Source organism: Amblyraja radiata, chromosome 6 (assembly GCF_010909765.2).
Source record: "Amblyraja radiata isolate CabotCenter1 chromosome 6, sAmbRad1.1.pri, whole genome shotgun sequence".
In the NCBI taxonomy this organism is placed as follows: Eukaryota; Metazoa; Chordata; class Chondrichthyes; order Rajiformes; family Rajidae; genus Amblyraja; species Amblyraja radiata.
Window position 1 is genome coordinate 8,168,409 of NC_045961.1, and position 18,420 is coordinate 8,186,828.

Consider the following 18,420-nt stretch of genomic DNA (forward strand, 5'->3'; position numbering starts at 1 on the left):
GCAGAAATAGACAGATTCTTGATTAGTGCGGGTGTCAAGGGTTACAGGGAGAAGGCAGGAGAATGGGGCTTGGAGGGAGAGATAGATCAGCCATGATTGACTGGCGGGGTAGACTAGATGGGCCGAATGGCCTAATTCTACTATCACATGACCTTATCTTACAGGGTGGAAACAGGCCCTTCGGCCCAACTTGCCCACACCGGCCAACATGTCCCATCTACACCAGATGGGAGCAGTCCGAACAGTCAGATGTACTGTTCTATGTTATACATTGTATGGGTGACAAGCTGAACTCATCTTTTGGCTCATAATCTAGGTTATCGACAGTCTTTGAGAATTAATAGAGAACCTTTTACCCAGAGGGTGGTGAATCTGTGGAATTCTTTTCCACAGAAGGCTGTGGAGGCCAAGTCAGTGGATATTTTTAAGGTAGAGATAGATCGATGACTAGTCTTGATACTTGATTCCCGGGATGGCGGGACTGTCATATGCTGAGAGAATGGAGCGGCTGGGCTTCTACACTCTGGAGTTTAGAAGGATGAGAGGGCATCTTATTGAAACATATAAGATTATTAAGGGTTTGGACACGCTAGAGGCAGGAAACATGTTCGCGATGTTGGGGGAGTCCAGAACCAGGGGCCACAGTTTAAGAATAAGGAGTAAGCCATTTAGAACGGAGATGAGGAAACACTTTTTCACACAGAGAGTGGTGAGTCTGTGGAATTCTCTGCCTCAGATGATGGTGGAGGCCGGTTCTCTGGATGCTTTCAAGAGAGAGCTAGATAGGGCTCTTAAAAATAGCGGAGTCAGGGGATATGGGGAGAAGGCAGGAACGGGGTACTGATTGGGGATGATCAGCCATGATCACGTTGAATGGTGGTGCTGGCTCGAAGGGCCGAATGGCCTACTCCTGCACCTATTGTCTATTGTCTAATGTCTATAGTACGGGTGTCAGAGGCTATGGGGAGAAGGCAGGAGAATGGGGTTAGGTGGGAGAGATAGATCGGCCATGATTGAATGGCGGAGGAGATTTGATGGGCCGAATGGCCTAATTCTGCTCCTAGAATTGATGAACATTTCAGTTCAGTTTTAATTATGTGCAGAGAGACAATACATTGTTACAATCGAGCTATATACAGTGATATGGGAATAACGTAATGTATAGCCAGTAAAGTCCGATCGAGGATAGTCCAAGGGTTATCAAAGAGGTAGTCAGTAGTTCAGCACTGCTCTCTGGTTGTAGTAGGGTGGTTCAGTTGCCTGATAACAATGGTGTGCCCCAGGGTTCAGTGCTGGTGTCATCTACATCAATGATTTGGATGAGAACACACAGGGCAAGATTAGCAAGTTTGCTGATGATACAAAAGTGGGTGGTTTTGCAGATAGTGAAGATGGTTGTGAACGATTGCATCAGGATCTGGATCGATTGGCCAGGTGGGCGGAGGAATGGTTGATGGAATTTAATACAGAGAAGTGTGAGGTGTTGCATTTTGGGACGTCAAACAAGGGCAGGACCTACACAGTGAATGGTAGGCCTCTGGGTAGTGTTGTAGAGCAGAGGGATCTAGGAGTACAGGTGCATGGTTCCATGAAGGTCGAGTCGCAGGTAGATAAGGTGGTCAAAAAGGCTTTTGGCACTTTGGCCTTCATCAGTCAGAGTATTGAGTATAGAAGTTGGGAGGTCATGTTGCAGTTGTATAAATGTTGGTGAGGCCGCATTTAGAATATTGTGTTCAGTTCTGGGCACCATGTTATAGGAAAGGTGTTGTCAAGCTTGAAAGGGTTCAGAAAAGATTTACGAGGATGTTGACAGGACTAGAGGGTGTGAGCTACAGGGAGAGGTTGAGCAGGCTGGGTCTCTATTCCATGGAGCGTAGGAGGATGAGGGGAGATCTTATAGAGGTGTATAAAATCATGAGAGGAATAGATCGGGTAGATGCACAGAGTCTCTTGCCCAGAGTAGGGGAATCGAGGACCAGAGGACATAGGTTCAAGGTGAAGGGGAAAAGATTTAATAGGAATCTGAGGGGTAACTTTTCCACACAAATGGTGGTGGGTGTATGGAACAAGCTGCCAGAGGAGGTCGTTGAGGCTGGGACTATCCCAACATGTAATAAAACATTTGGACTGGTACATAGATAAGACAAGTTAGGAGGGATATGGACCAAACGCAAACAGGTGGGACTAGTGTAGCTGGGACATGTTGGCCGGTATGGGCACGTTGGGCCGAAGGGCCTGTTTCCACACTGTATCACTCTATGACTGGGAAGAAACTGTCCCTGAACCTGGAGGTGTGCGTTTTCACACTTCTGTACCTTTTGCCTGATGGGCGAGGGGAATAGAGGGAATGACGAACAGACTTGATGGGCCGAATGGCCTAATTCTGCTCCTAGAATTTATGAATTTATGAAAACTGGCATGAGGATTAAGTTGAGTTGCACAGTGATGCGGAGGTAATATTTATATGCACAGTTAAATCCGCATTTATAATCACAGGTCGATTTAAGAATAAGGGGGTCGGCCATTTAGGACTGAGATGAGGAAAAACCTTTTCACCCAGAGATTCAAGATTCAAGATTCAAGAGAGTTTATTGTCATGTGTCCCTGATAGGACAATGAAATTCTTGCTTTGCTTCAGCACAACAGAACATAGTAGGCAATGACGACAGAACAGATCAATGTGTCCATATACGAGAGTTGTGAATCTGTGGAATTCTCTGCCACAGAAGACAGTGGAGGCCGATTCACTGGATGTATTCAAGAGAGAGTTAGATTTAGCTCTTTGGGCTAACGGAATCAAGGGATATTGGGTGAAAGCAGGAATGGGGTTGATAATTTTGGATGATCAGCCATGATCGTATTGAATGGTGGTGCTGCCTCGAAGGGCCGAATGGCCTACTCCTGCACCTATTTTCTATGCTTCCATGAACCAAGCCATTGCAGCTGCTCATGGTACGGGCTTGTTCAGAGCTCACTTGTTTCTGATTCTTTTATGTGCGGCTTAAGAACGAACTGCAGATGCTGGAAAAATCGAACTTAGACAAAAATGCTGGAGAAACTCAGTGGGTGAGGCAGCATCTATGGAGCGAAGCCTTTTCCTTTGCTCCATAAATGCTGTCTCACCCGCTGAGTTTCTCCAGCATTTTTGTCTACCTTTATGTGCTGCAGTGAATGTTTAGTCTAGTTTAGAGATACAGCGCGGAAACAGGCCCTTCGGCCCCACCGGGTCCGCGCCGACCAGCGATCCCCGCACGTTAACACTATTCCACACACACAAGAGACGATTTTTATACACTTACCAAGCCATTTAACCTACAAACCTGGAGTGTGGGAGGAGACCGAGGATCCCGGAGAAAACCCCACGCAGGTCACGGGGAGAACGTACAAACTCTGCGCAGCCAAGCACCCGTGGTCGGGATCGAACCTGGGACTCCGTCGCTGCCATGGCTGCAAGGCAGCGACTCTACTGCTGCGCCACCGTGACCACCCCCACATTATGGCCCGCATTAAGAACTGTAACAAGCCTAGCATGTGAGAAGCAGTGCTCTGCCCACAGCTGAGTCATGAGGGGGAAAAGGATGGAAATTAATATTTTCTGGTTGGGCTCAGACACACTGGATGCTTTGCCTCGCAGCCGAAGTTCTGTAGCAGCACCCTCGCTGAGGAAACACTCGCAGAATGGAGAGGGTCGTGGCGGGGCAGAGAGGTAAGAGGCAAAGTCTGTGGAATTCTCTGCGGTGGAGGCCGGTTCTCTGGATGCTTTCAAGAGAGAGCTGGATAGGACTCTTAAAGATAGCGGAGTCAGGGGATATGGGGAGAAGGCAGGAACGGGGTATTGATTGTGGATGATCAGCCATGATCACATTGAATGGCGGTGCTGGCTCGAAGGGGCAAATGGCCTATTCCTGCACCTATTGTCTATTGTCTATTGTCTATTGTCTAAGTTCTGTTCCACATTGCAAAGCAGGCCATTCAGCCCATCAGCAGGTGAGTTTAGTCTGTGCTTAGTCTATTTTATTGTCACCTGTATCACAGTACAGGGGAAGCTTGTTGTTGCGTGCTAACCAGTCAGCGGAAAGACAATACATGATTACAATCCAGCCGTCCACAGCGTATACGATACATGATGAAGAGAATAATGTGAGTAAAGTTTGGTTCAAGATGTGTCCCGTCGAATCTGATCAAAGATGGTCCGAGTGGCTCCAAAGAGGTAGATAGTAATTCAGCACTGCTCACGCTCATAAAGGCTGCCAACATCATCAAAGACCCACACCATCCTGGCCTCACACTCATCTCTCCGTTGCCATCGGGAAGAAGGTACAGGAGCTTGAAATCTGCAACATCCAGGTTCAGGAACAGCTTCTTCCCCACAGCCATCAGGGTATTAAACACAACTTGAACAAAACTCTGAACCATAACAGCTTATTGCACTTTATCTGTTTATTTATTGTGTGTATATATATGGTCTATGGCATATCGACAAAGTGAACTTTTATCTCCTGTTCTGTATTATGTTTACATATTCTATTGTGCTGCAGCAAGCAAGAATTTCATTGTCCTATCTGGTACACGTGACAATAAAACTCACTTGACTCTTGACTTGGTTGTGGTGGGATGGTTCAATTGCCCGATAATGGCTGGGAAGAAACTGTCCCTGAATCTGGAGGTGTGCGTGTGTTTTCACATTTTGCCCGATGGGAGAGGGGAGAAGAGGGAGTGGCCGGGGGTGAGACTGGTCCTTGATGATGCTGCTGGCCTTGCCGAGGCAGCGTGAGGTGTAGATGGAGTCGATGGAAGGGAGGCTGGTTTGTGCGACGGTCTGGGCTGCGTCCACAATTCTTGCGTTCGTGGACTGAACTTTGGTCTTTCCCAGACCAAATCTCTGGAGAGAAGGAATAGGTGACTTTTTTGGGGTCGAGACCCTTCTTCGGACTAAGAGTCAGGGAGGGAGGACACTGGAGGTATGGGAAGGTACAGAACAAAGCAGAGCCTGCATCGATGTCTCGGGAAAGGTGGAGCCCACAATGGTCCGTTGTTGGCAGCTTCTCTATTCGACAATAACTCTATGACTATGTGTGTCTCCTTTGTTGTTATAAAGACTGCAAAATGCAAAATGTAAACAACATGCACTTGCACAGAGTGTGTGGGAAGGAACTGCAGATGCCGGTTTACAGCAAAGACAGACACAAAATGCTGGAGTAACTCAGCGGGACAGGCAGCATCTCTGGAGGGAAGGAATGGGCGACGTTTTGGGCCGGACCCTTCTTTCAGACTGAGAGACAGGGGAGAGGGAGACACAGAGATAAGGAAGTGTAAGGTGTGAAAACGAGACATCAATGGGGATGAGGGTCAAGGAAAATGTAGAATCGATCATCGTTAGCTCGGGGAAGGTGATAAAACGAAGCATGCAGAGATAAAATGTAATAAAATGATGGTCCAATTCTACACGGCCATCGTAGAGTCTGTCCTCACCTTCTCCATCATGGTCTGGTTTGGCTCAGCCACCAAGCACGACACCTGGAGGCTGCAGCGAATCGTCCGATCAGCTGAGAAGATTATTGGCTGCAACCTTCCCTCCATTGATGAACTGTACACTGCAAGGGCCAGGAAGCGAGCGGGCAAGATCATCTCTGACCCCTCTCACCCTGGCCACAAACTCTTTGAATCACTTCCCTCTGGAAGGAGACTCCGGGCTGTCAAAGCTGCCACAGCCAGACATAAAAACAGCTTTTATCCACGAGTAGTTGCTCTACTCAACAGCCAAAAATCTGTAGCCTCCCTTTGATCTGGTATTTTGTTGGTTCACATGCTTGATCAATGGTGTTTTATCATTAATGTTTTATTATTATTAATGTTTAGTGTTTTCTGAGTCATTCGTAACTGTCACTGTATGTCATGTTGTTACTTGTGGGCGGAGCACCAAGGCAAATTCCTTGTATGTGAATACTTGGCCAATAAACTTACTTACTTACTTACTTAATCAGTGGGACAGTCTGACTGGTCAGAACAGTCTTCTGCATTTGCATAGAGATAGAAACATCGAAACATAAACAATAGGTGCAGGAGTAGTCCATTCGGCCCCTCGAGCCAGCACCGCCATTCAATATGATCATGGATGAACATCCCCAATCAGTAGCTGCTTTTCCCCCATATCCCTTGATTCCGTTAGCCCGAAGAGCTAAATCCAACTCTCTCTTGAAAACATCTAGTGAATTGGCCTCCGCTGCCTTCTGTGGCAAAGAATTCCACAGATTCGGACCAGAATTGCAGCCCATTCTGGAGTGCTGAGAGGTAAGGTGGTTTGGAAATGTGCACTTCTTTCATACCCCTGCCCCTTTTCGTAACCATGACATTGGAAAGGACTGGATGACCGAGGACCAGAGGACACAGGTTCAAGGTGAAAGGGTAAAGATTTAATAGGAATCCGAGGGGTAACTTTTTCACACAGAGGGTGGTGGGTGTATGGAACAAGCTGTCAGAGGAGGTAGTTGAGGCTGGGACTATCCCATCGTTTAAGAAACAGTTAGACAGGTACATGGATAGGACAGGTTTGGAGGGATATGGACCAAGCGCAGGCTGGTGGGACTAGTGTAGATGGGACATTGTTGGCCGGCGTGGGCAAGTTGGGCATGTTTCCACACTGTATCACTGATGCAATTATAAGGAAAGCACATCAGCGCCTCTACTTCCTGAGAAGATTACGGAGATTCGGCATGTCAAAGAGGATTCTCCTGAACTTCTACAGGTGCACGGTAGAGAGCATGCTGACTAGTTGCATCGTGGCCTGGTTCGGCAACTTGAACGTCCAGGAGCGGAAAAGACTGCAAAAGGTTGTGACCACTGCCCAGTCCATCACCGGCTCTGACCTCCCCACCGTCGAAGGGATCTGTCATAGTCGCTGCCTCAAAAAGGCAGCCAGCATCGTCAGAGATCCACACCATCCTGGTCACACACTCATCTCACCACTGCCATCGGGAAGAAGGTACAGGAGCCTGAAAACTGTAACGTCCAGGTTCAGGAACAGCTTCTTCCCCACAGCCATCCTCTTGTTTGAATCTTCCCTACTCTCAGTGGGAGGGAAGATTCAAACAAGAGGACATGACTTGAGAGTTAAGGGACAGAAGTCCCTTGAATCCATTAGCCCCAAGAGCTAAATCTAACTCTCTCTTGAAAACATCCAGTGAATTGGCCTCCGCTGCCTTCTGTGGGAGAGAATTCCACAGATTCACAATTCTCGGGGTGAACCATGACAACCTCAAGTGAGCTCTGAACTACAATAGACTATTATTATCATTATTGCACTATTATTGATTGGTTATGAAGCATGTGTGTATTATTAAACTTTATTTCAGACTTAAGAACCAGATAAGAGACGACTTTACATAGGTAGACATAAATGCTGGAGAAACTCAGCGGGTGAGGCAGCATCTATGGAGCGAAGGAAATAGGCAACGTTTCGGGTCGAAACCCTTCTTCAGACATAACGACAATACATAAAATACATTGCATATAAAACACCATAAAATGCATATAAAAGCCGTATATCACTTATAAAAGGATGATAAATGATATACAAAAACTCAATACATGATTTATATACATACACACGATGTTTGCGTATATATATATATTCAGAAGGTTTGCGTATACAAAATTCAGAAGTTCAGTGTGTGTATATATATATTCACTTCTGAATTTTGTAGTCGGCAGGGCAGTAGTCTGCATATCGCCAACTTGGACAATTTTACATTTTTATCAAGCCAATTAACATACAAACCTGCACGTCTTTGGAGTGTCGGAGGAAACCAAAGTTCTCGGAGAAAACCCACGCAGGTCACGGGGAGAACGTACAAACTCCATACAGACAGCACCTGTAGTCGGGATCGAACCCGGGTCTCTGGCGCTGCATTTTGCTGTAAGGCAGCAACTCTACTGCTGCGCCACCGTGACAATATATATATTCATCTATTGGTGTCGCTGCCTCAAAAAGGCAGCTATTGTCTATTGTCTGTTGTGTACTTGTGCGTATATATATATATATATATATATATGGATTTAAGAGACCGTTAAGCTGATCATCCCCAATCAATAACCCGTGCCTGCCTTCTCCCCATATCCCTTGATTCCACTAGCCCCTAGAGCTCTATCTAACTCTCTCTTAAATCCATCCAGTGACTTGGCCTCCACTGCCGTCTGTGGCAGGGAATTCCATAAATTCACAACTCTCTGGGTGAACAAGTTTTTTCTCACCTCAGTCTTAAATGACCTCCCCTTTATACTAAGACTGTGGCCCCTGGTTCTGGACTCGCCCAACATTTTGGGAACATTTTTCCTGCATCGAGCTTGTCCAGTCCTTTTATAATTTTATATGTTTCTATAAGATGCCCCCTCATCCTTCTAAACTCCAGTGAATACAAGCCTAGTCTTTTCAATCTTTCCTCATATGACAGTCCCGCCATCCCAGGGATCAATCTCGTGAACCTACACTGCACTGCCTCAATCACAAGGATGTCCTTCCTCAAATTAGGAGACCAAAACTGTACACAATACTCCAGATGTGGTCTCACCAGAGCCCTATACAACTGCAGAAGAAGTTGTACTTGTGCATATGTGCATATATATATATATGCACAGTGTGTCAACCCCTGATTTTAAAGAACTAGATGATACATCAAAACTAAGAATAATCCTTGGCGAAGGAAATACGGCCCATCTTGGTGCACAATACGTAACAGCATGCCATAACCTGAGAGACGGTGAATGACCAACATGCACGTATGTACGCACACACTAATCGACATTAACTAACACTAAGAAATTAATATTGAATTGCTAAACTTGCTATTGTGTTGTACTGCTTACAGCTGCAAGAACGTGTAGCATCAATAAAGGGCTATAGGCCTATTGCGAGTTTATGTACAGGGACATATCTATCCATGCACTGTATACTTGTATTTATACGGAGGTTGCACGAAAGGTCACTGGGTCATAGGGCTCGACGCACGGAGCCGCTAAATCCAACTGGAAGACATCCGTCACTTCCGGTATATGTTATTAATGCTAGAAACGCGTACTTTCCTACCTGTTAAAAACCGCCAAAATGTTGAATTCTTGCGCTGAAAAAAATTGTGGGAGTCGGGGTAAGTGTGAGAGACATGTATCCAACTTTAGAATTCCAAACGTGAAGCGAAATGAAGGTATAGAGAAGCGAGAACTGAAGGGACTACAGCAGCTAAAGTGCTTGGTAAATATTGGGAATTATCGCGTTTGCTCACTGCATTTCATCAAGGAAGACATTATTTGTGTTTTTTCTTGATTCCTTTGGTATCTAAAAATTCTCAGAAGTGATAAATCTGGCTGTAAGTTGTTCTTCAGATGCGTTTTCATTTTGTATGTAAAAACCCACGAGAACCATGGGCGATTTAAAAAAAATTACAGCCAGATTTATCACTTCTGAAACTTTTTAGATGCCAAAGGAATCAAGTAAAAACACAAATAATGCCTTGCTGTTGATGAAATGCAGTGAGCAAACGGCCAATGTTCGCTAAGCACTTTGGCTGTTGTTGTCCCTTCAGCTTTCGCTTCTATCTACCGTCATTTCTCCTCACTTTGGGAATTCTGAAGTGGGCTAAATGTCTCACACGCTTATCTCGATTTCCATAATTATTTACAGCGCAAAAATTGACAATTTCAGTGGGTTTTAACAGGCCCGCTACGCTGGAAACAATGGTAAGTGTCTACCTGCAGTTCATCGCGTGTAATCCATTTGGAGTAGCCGTGAAACCTCCCTATACTTATGCATTTTAAATATGTATGTCATGTTTTATACTTTGGCAATATAACAATGTTTTTTTTATCATGCCAATAAAGTTTTTAAATTGAATTGAAATTGATATATATATATCAATTTCAATTCAATTAAAAAACTTTATATATATAACTTTATATATATATATATTATATATATATATATACACACACTGAACTTTTATTTTCTCTATTTTTCCATATCATAGAAACATATCTCTAATGAATAAATAAAAGTCTGTAGCCTCCTTTTCCTCTGGTATTTTATTTCATTTACATGTTTTATCATTAATGTTTTATGTTTTATTCTTAATTTTTTTTTCTGTATGTCGTGATACTTGCGAGTGGAGCACCAAGGCAAATTCCTTGTATGTGAACATACTTGGCCTATAAACATAGAAACATAGAAAATAGGTGCAGGAGTAGGCCATTCGGCCCTTCGAGCCTGAACTGCCATTCAATATGATCATGGCTGATCATCCAACTCAGTATCCCGTACCTGCCTTCTCTCCATACCCCCTGATCCCCTTAGCCACAAGGGCCACATCTAACTCCCTCTTAAATATAGCCAATGAACTGGCCTCGACTACCCTCTGTGGCAGAGAGTTCCAGAGATTCACCACTCTCTGTGTGAAAAAAGTTCTTCTCATCTCGGTTTTAAAGGATTTCCCCCTTATCCTTAAGCTGTGACCCCTTGTCCTGGACTTCCCCAACATCGGGAGCAATCTTCCTGCATCTAGCCTGTCCAACCCCTTAAGAATGTTGTAAGTTTCTATAAGATCCCCTCTCAATCTCCTAAATTCTAGAGAGTATAAACCAAGTCTATCAGTCTTTCTTCATAAGACAGTCCTGACATCCCAGGAATCAGTCTGGTGAACCTTCTCTGCACTCCCTCTATGGCAATAATGTCCTTCCTCAGATTTGGAGACCAAAACTGTACGCAATACTCCAGGTGTGGTCTCACCAAGACCCTGTACAACTGCAGTAGAACCTCCCTGCTCCTATACTCAAATCCTTTTGCTATGAAAGCTAACATACCATTCGCTTTCTTCACTGCCTGCTGCACCTGCATGCCTACTTTCAATCACTGGTGTACCATGACACCCAGGTCTCGCTGCATCTCCCCTTTTCCTAATCGGCCACCATTTAGATAATAGTCTGCTTTCCTGTTTTTGCCACCAAAGTGGATAACCTCACATTTATCCACATTATACTGCATCTGCCAAACTTTTGCCCACTCACCCAGCCTATCCAAGTCACCTTGCAGTCTCCTAGCATCCTCCTCACAGCTAACACTGCCCCCCAGCTTAGTGTCATCCGCAAACTTGGAGATATTGCCTTCAATTCCCTCATCCAGATCATTAATATATATTGTAAATAGCTGGGGTCTGGTTTTTTTATCATGCCAATAAAGCTTTTAAATTGAATTGAAATTGATATATATATATCAATTTCAATTCAATTTAAAAACTTTATATATATAACTTTACACACACTGAACTTTTTTTTTCCTCTAGTTTTCCATATCATACTATGATTCCATATTGTGTTGTGCTGCAGCAAGTAAGAGTTTCATTATTTCTATCTGGGGCACTTGACAATAAAACTTGACTTGATCAGGGAATCACGTTCAGTGCAAGGAGTGCGATCAAGGACTACGACTCTTGACTCACTGACCCCTTGTTGCTTGAGGTCCACAGGAGATGGTTCAATGTACCTTGGACACAGCCACCTACACCACGTGGCCTCTGCTCCCAATGGCAGAGGGAGAAGGCGGGGCGCTAGGACCATGCCATTCCAGCCCCAGGGGAGAAAAAGTTAGGAGTTGTGAAAAAAGTTTTTGTGACTTTTGCAACCACTTTTTTGCGACTCTAGCTCGGTCGCAGAGGATGGGGGAGGGGGGTGGAAATCCGATTCACTGCACCTTCAAAAACACAATGCAAATCTGGAGAAAGTCACTGCAGTTCTTTTGTGTTTATCTGCTTTTGACTGAGTTTAGAAATAGCCCCCTCCCCCCCCCCCTCCAGTGTGAATGGAATCCCCGGACTATTAAAGGTCTGGTCCGTCTCTCTCCAGCTGCGCTTGTCCCGTCCACACTGATCTCTGCGGAGCCTCTGCTCTTTTAAGTGGTGCAAATACACACATATATGCGATTTGCAACATTCAAACGAGTGGGCGCCCGACCTGTCCCTGGTTTAAAAAAAAAAAAAAAAATTGTGTGTGTAGCTCTAGAGGAGAGAAAAATCCCAACGATAGCCAGGAGGAAATGAGGACCATCATTGCAGCCCATTCTGGAGTGCTGAGAGGTAAGTTGGTCATTTGTACAATGGATGTTAGACTCAAACCCTCTTGCCACCCCTCCAACACCCACTCCCTAGAGCTCTAGCGCAGTCTTGAAGCAGTTAATGCAAGCTGCCCCGGCAATACAAAAGTTTCTATATCTCATTATTATCAGTATTAATACTGATAAATCTGTATGTGGACAAAAATGCTGTATGTAGGCACAAATGCTGGAGAAACTCAGCGGGTCAGGCAGCATCTATGGAGCGAAATAATAGGTGACATTTCGGGTCGAGACACTTCTTCAGACAAATCTGTATTAATTTTATCATTAATGTTTTATTATTATTAATGTTTAATGTTTTTTGAGTCATTCGTAACTGTCACTGTATGTCATGTTGTTACTTGTGGGCGGAGCACCAAGGCAAATTCCTTGTATGTGAATACTTGGCCAGCAAACATACTTACTTAACAGTTCGGATAAATCTGTAATGACAGTTTTAATGGACTGTGCGTGTGATTTTTGGTTGGTAAAGGGTGTCAGGGGTGGTGAGGTGAAGGCAGGAGAATGGGGTTGAGAGAGGAAAAGTGCTCCTACATCACGCCAGGTTCAACGCCCTTCAGAAGGATGGAAGAACTGGAATTTAGAAGGATGAGAGGGAATCTTATAGAAACATATAAAATTCTTATGGGATTGGATAAAGCTCTTGGGGCTAACGGAATCAAGGGGTAAGGGGAGAAGGCAGGAACAGGGTACTGATTGGGGATGATCAGCTATGATCGTATTGAATGGTGGTGCTGGTTCGAAGGACCGAATGGCCTACTCCCTGCACCTATTTTCTATGTCTGAGAAAAACAGAATATAGATCAGCCATGATTGAAGTAGACAATAGACAACAGACAATAGGTGCAGGAATAGGCCATTCAGCCCTTTGAGCCAGCACCGCCATTCAATGTGATCATGGCTGATCATCCCCAATCAGTACCCCATTCCTGCCTTCTCCCCATATCCCCTGACTCCGCTATTTTTAAGAGCCCTATCTAGCTCTCTCTTGAAAGCATCCAGAGAACCGGCCTCCACCGCCCTCTGAGGCAGAGAATTCCACAGACTTGATGGGCCGAATGGCCTAATTCTACTCCTACAACTTATGAACTTATTTTTATTTTCTTGGTGCAATTGACTCTACCACAAAGTTTGCATCTGGCTTTGGCGATCGATGTTTCAGTTCAGTTTAGATTATTGCCACGTGTACCGAGGTACAGTGAAAAACTTTTGTTGCGTGCTAACCAGCCAGGGGAAAGACAATACATGATTACAATCGAGCCATTCGCAGTGTGCGCATACGTGATAAGTTTAGTGCAAGGTAAAGTCGGTAAAGGTAGTCCAATCAAAGGTAGTCCGATGGTCTCCAATGATGTAAATAGTAGTTTGGAACTGCACTCTATGATGTATTTGTGTTTTACTTTGTCTCTGGAACTGATGCGCTACAATGCTGAGAACTAGAGTCAAGAGAATTTTATTGTCAGATGTCCCAGATAGGACAATGAAATTCTTACTTGCTGCAGCACAACAGAATATATAAACATAGTACACAACGGGAGAAGAAAAAAAGTTCAGTGTGTGTGTATACACATACACACATACTCAATAAATAAACAAAAATAGTGCAATAATAATAATAGTCTGGTGTAGTTCAGAGTTTATTTGCTGTTGTGTTTAATAGCCTGATGGCTGTGGGGAAGTAGCTGTTCCTGAACCTGGACGTTACAGTTTTCAGGCTCCTGTACCTTATTTCCGATGGCAGTGGGGACATGAGTGTGTGGCCAGGATGGTGTGGGTCTCTGACGATGCTTGCAGCCTTTTTGAGGCAGCGACTGCGATAGATCCCTTCGATGGTGGGGAGGTCAGAGCCGATGATGGACTGGGCAGTGGTCACAACTTTTTGCATTCTTTACCGCTCCTGGACGTCCAAGTTACCGAACAAGGGCATGATGCAACCAGTCAGTATGCTCTCTACTGTACACCATATTAGAAACATAGAAAATAGGTGCAGGAGGAGGCCATTCGGCCCTTCGAGCCAGCACCGCCATTCATTGTGATCATGGCTGATCGTCCCCAATCAATAACCCGTGCCTGCCTTCTCCCCATATCCCTTGATTCCACCAGCCCCTAGAGCTCTATCTAACTCTCTCTTAAATCCATCCAGTGATTTGGCCTCCACTGCCCTCTGTGGCAGGGAATTCCACAAATTCACAACTCTCTGGGTGAAAAAGTATTTTCTCACCTAAGTCCTAAATGGCCTCCCCTTTATTCTTAGTCTGTGACCCCTGGTTCTGGACTCGCCCAACATTGGGAATATCTTTCCTGCATCTGTCCAGTCCTTTTATAATTTTATATGTTTCTATAAGATAACCCCTCATCCTTCTAAACTCCAGTGAATACAAGCCTAGTCTTTTCAATCTTTCCTCATTCTGCACTCTGTATCTTCCCCTTTGCTCTACCTATTACACTTGAGTTTGACTTGATTGTGTTTATGTGTAGTATTATCTGATCTGCTTGGATAGCCTGCAGAATAAAGCTTTGCACTGTACCTCAGGTACATGTGGCTGTAATAACCTAAACCTGGGCTTAATAACTGTGAAACATAGAGACTTAGAAAATAGCTGCAGGAATCGGCCCCTTCGAGCCAGCACCGCCATTCAATATGATAATGGCTGATCGTCTAAAATCAGTACCCCGTTCTTGCTTTCTCCCCATTTCCCTTGATTCCGTTAGCCCTAAGAGCTCTATCTAACTCTCTCTTGAAAACATCCAGTGAATCGGCCTCCACTGCCTTCTGTGGCAGAGAATTCCACAGATTCGCAACTCTCTGGGTGAAAAGGTTTTTCCTTATCTCAGTCCTAAATGACCTATCCCTTATTCTTAAACTGTGTGCCCTCTGGTTCTGGACTCTCCCAACATTAGGAACATTTTTTCCTGCTTCTAGCTTGTCCAATCCCTTAAGAATTTTATGTTTCTATAAGATCCGTCTAAATTCCAGTGAATATGAGCCCAGTCGATCCATTCTTGCATCATATGTCAGTCCCGCCATCCCAGGAATTAACCTGGCGAACCTACGCTGCACTCCCTCAATAGCAAGAATGTCTTTTCTCAAATTAGGAGACCAAAACTGCATGCAATACTCCTGGTGCAGCCCTGTACAACTGCAGTAGGATCTCCTTGCTCTTAAACTCAAATCCTCTCGCTGGGAAGGCCAACATGCCATTTGCTTTCTTCACTGCCTGCTGTACCTGCATGTGTACTTTCAGAGTGAGTTTACTCTAGCTATTATACTTGAGTTTGGCTTGGTTCTATAATTTAGACGCAACTTGGAGTCCACAGAGTCCATGTTGACTATCAATTATCTGTCAACGTTACTTCTATGTCGACCCACTGACTACACATTGGAGGCAATTTTACAGAGGGCCAATTAACCTACAAAACCTGCACGCCTGTGGGATGTGGGTGGAAACTGGAGCACCCATGCAGTCTGAGGGAGAACATGCAAACTCCTCGCAGACCGCACCCGAGTTCAGGATTGAATGTTCTAGAAATGAAGGAACATGCAGGAAACGTGTTCCCGATGTTGGGGGAGTCCAGAACCAGGGGCCACACTTTAAGAATAAGGGGTAAGCCATTTAGAATGGAGACGAGGAAACACTTTTTCACACAGAGAGTCGTGAGTCTGTGGAATTCTCTGCCTCGGAGGGCGGTGGAGGCCGGTTCTCTGGATACTTTCAAGAGAGAGCTAGATAGGGCTCTTAAAGGTAGCGGAGTCAGGGGATATGGGGAGAAGGCAGGAACGGGGTACTGATTGTGGATCAAACTGTGGCCCCTGGTACTGGACTCCACCAACATCGGGAACATTTTTCCTGCCCCTAGCGTGTCCAAACCCTTAATAATCTTGTATGTTTCAATCAGATACCCTCTCATCCTTCTAAAGGATAAAATTGATCACTTTGCATTACCTGTTGTACTTGCGTAGGTCTTGGTTCATAAGTGATAGGAGCAGTTAGGCCATTCGGCCCATCGAATCTACTCTGCTGTTCAATCATGGCTGAGGTCGCTTAACCTTCCAACCGCATGCTCCTGCCTTCTCCCCTTCAATAAGTTGTGCCTGTGTATAGTGTGATTTGACTGGATAGCATCTGAACATTTTTGTGTCAAAAGCCAAGTTTCATCATCATAATAATGATATATTTATTAGCCAAGTATGTTTTGCAACATGAGAGGAATTTGGCTTATCCTACAGTCATAGAAAAAAAAGCAATAAGACACATGCCCACGTGAAAATTGACATAAGCATCCACCACAGCGGCTCCTCCCATGTTCTTCACCGTGTTGGAAGGCAATAAAGCCTTATCATCTTTCCTCCCACGGTTGGGGGAGTCGAACCAGCCATCGAGGTCCCTCGTCGGGGCGGTCTAAGCACCCGCATTGGGGTGGTCGAAAACTCCTGCGGCTTGAAGCACCCGCTCCAAGTCTCTAACCAGGGACCCGCGGGCTTCACGGTGTTAAGGTCCGCAGCTCCCGCAGGTTGGAGCACCAAAGGCCGACTCCTGGCAATGGGATCGCCCGCTCCGAGATGTTAAAGTCCGCAGGCTCCGCGGTTTTGGAGCGCCAGAAGTCCCAAACAAGAGGCCGCCAACTCCACCATGTTCGGCCGCGCGGTGCCGACGGAGATACGGAAAAAGTTGCATCTCCGTCGAGGAGAGAGATACGAAAAGTTTTACTCACAGAGAGTTGTGAGTCTGTGAAATTCTCTGCCTCGGAGGGCGGTGGAGGCCGGTTCTCTGGATACTTTCAAGGGAGAGCTAGATAGGGTTCTTAAAGGTAGCGGAGTCAGGGGGTATGGGGAGAAGGCAGGAACGGGGTACTGATTGTGGATCAAACTGTGGCCCCTGGTACTGGACTCCCCCAACATCGGGAAAATTTTTCCTGCCTCTAGCGTGTCCAAACCCTTAATAATCTTGTATGTTTCAATCAGATTCCCTCTCATCCTTCTAAAGGATAAAATTTATCACTTTGCATTACCTGTTGTACTTGCGTAGGTCTTGGTTCATAAGTGATAGGAGCAGTTAGGCCATTCGGCCCATCGAATCTACTCTGCTGTTCAATCATGGCTGAGGTCGCTTAACCTTCCAACCGCATGCTCCTGCCTTCTCCCCTTCAATAAGTTGTGCCTGTGTATAGTGTGATTTGACTGGATAGCATCTGAACATTTTTGTGTCAAAAGCCAAGTTTCATCATCATAATAATGATATATTTATTAGCCAAGTATGTTTTGCAACATGAGAGGAATTTGGCTTATCCTACAGTCATAGCAAAAAAAGCAATAAGACACATGCCCACGTGAAAATTGACATAAGCATCCACCACAGCGGCTCCTCCCATGTTCTTCACCGTGTTGGAAGGCAATAAAGCCTTATCATCTTCCCTCCCACGGTCGGGGGAGTCGAACCAACCATCGAGGTCCCTCGTCGGGGCGGTCTAAGCACCCGCATTGGGGTGGTCGAAAACTCCTGCGGCTTGAGGCACCCGCTCCAAGTCTCTAACCAGGGACCCGCGGGCTTCACGGTGTTAAGGTCCGCAGCTCCCGCAGGTTGGAGCACCAAAGGCCGACTCCTGGCAATGGGATCGCCCGCTCCGAGATGTTAAAGTCCGCAGGCTCCGCGGTTTTGGAGCGCCAGAAGTCCCAAACAAGAGGCCGCCAACTCCACCATGTTCGGCCGCGCGGTGCCGACGGAGATACGGAAAAAGTTGCATCTCCGTCGAGGAGAGAGATAAGAAAAGTTTTTCTCACAGAGAGTGGTGAGTCTGTGGAATTCTCTGCCTCGGAGGGCGGTGGAGGCCGGTTCTCTGGATACTTTCAAGAGAGAGCTAGATAGGGCTCTTAAAAATAGCGGAGTCAGGGGATATGGGGAGAAGGCAGGAACGGGGTACTGATTGGGGATGATCAGCCATGATCATATTAAATGGCGGTGCTGGCTCGAAGGGCCGAATGGCCTACTCCTGCACCTATTGTCCATTGTCTATTGTCGACAACAAACTAAAAACACATACTTGGGCAGTCACGGTGGCGCAGCGGTAGAGTTGCTGCCTTACAGCAAATGCAGCGCCAGAGACCAGGCTTCAACCCCGACCACGGGTGCTGTCTGTGTGGAGTTTGCACGCTCTCCCTGTGACCTGCGTGTTTTTTGTCCGGAGATCTTCAGTTTCCTCCCGCACTCCAAAGACGTGCAGGTTTGTCGGTTAATTGGCTTGGTGAATGAAAAAATTGTCCCTGGTGCGTG

At 45.6% G+C, this 18,420-nt stretch overlaps 1 protein-coding gene across 1 annotated transcript in view; it reads left to right on the forward strand.

Annotated features, from left to right (window-relative positions):
* The first annotated feature begins 11,890 nt into the window (after positions 1–11,890).
* Positions 11,891–18,420, forward strand: part of LOC116974677 (diacylglycerol O-acyltransferase 2-like) — a 33,737-nt gene continuing 27,207 nt past the window's right edge. The window contains exon 1 of the mRNA XM_033023395.1: positions 11,891–12,113. Coding sequence (XP_032879286.1) covers positions 12,074–12,113 — 40 coding nt within the window. The 5' untranslated portion in view covers positions 11,891–12,073. The remainder of the gene's footprint in view (positions 12,114–18,420) is intronic.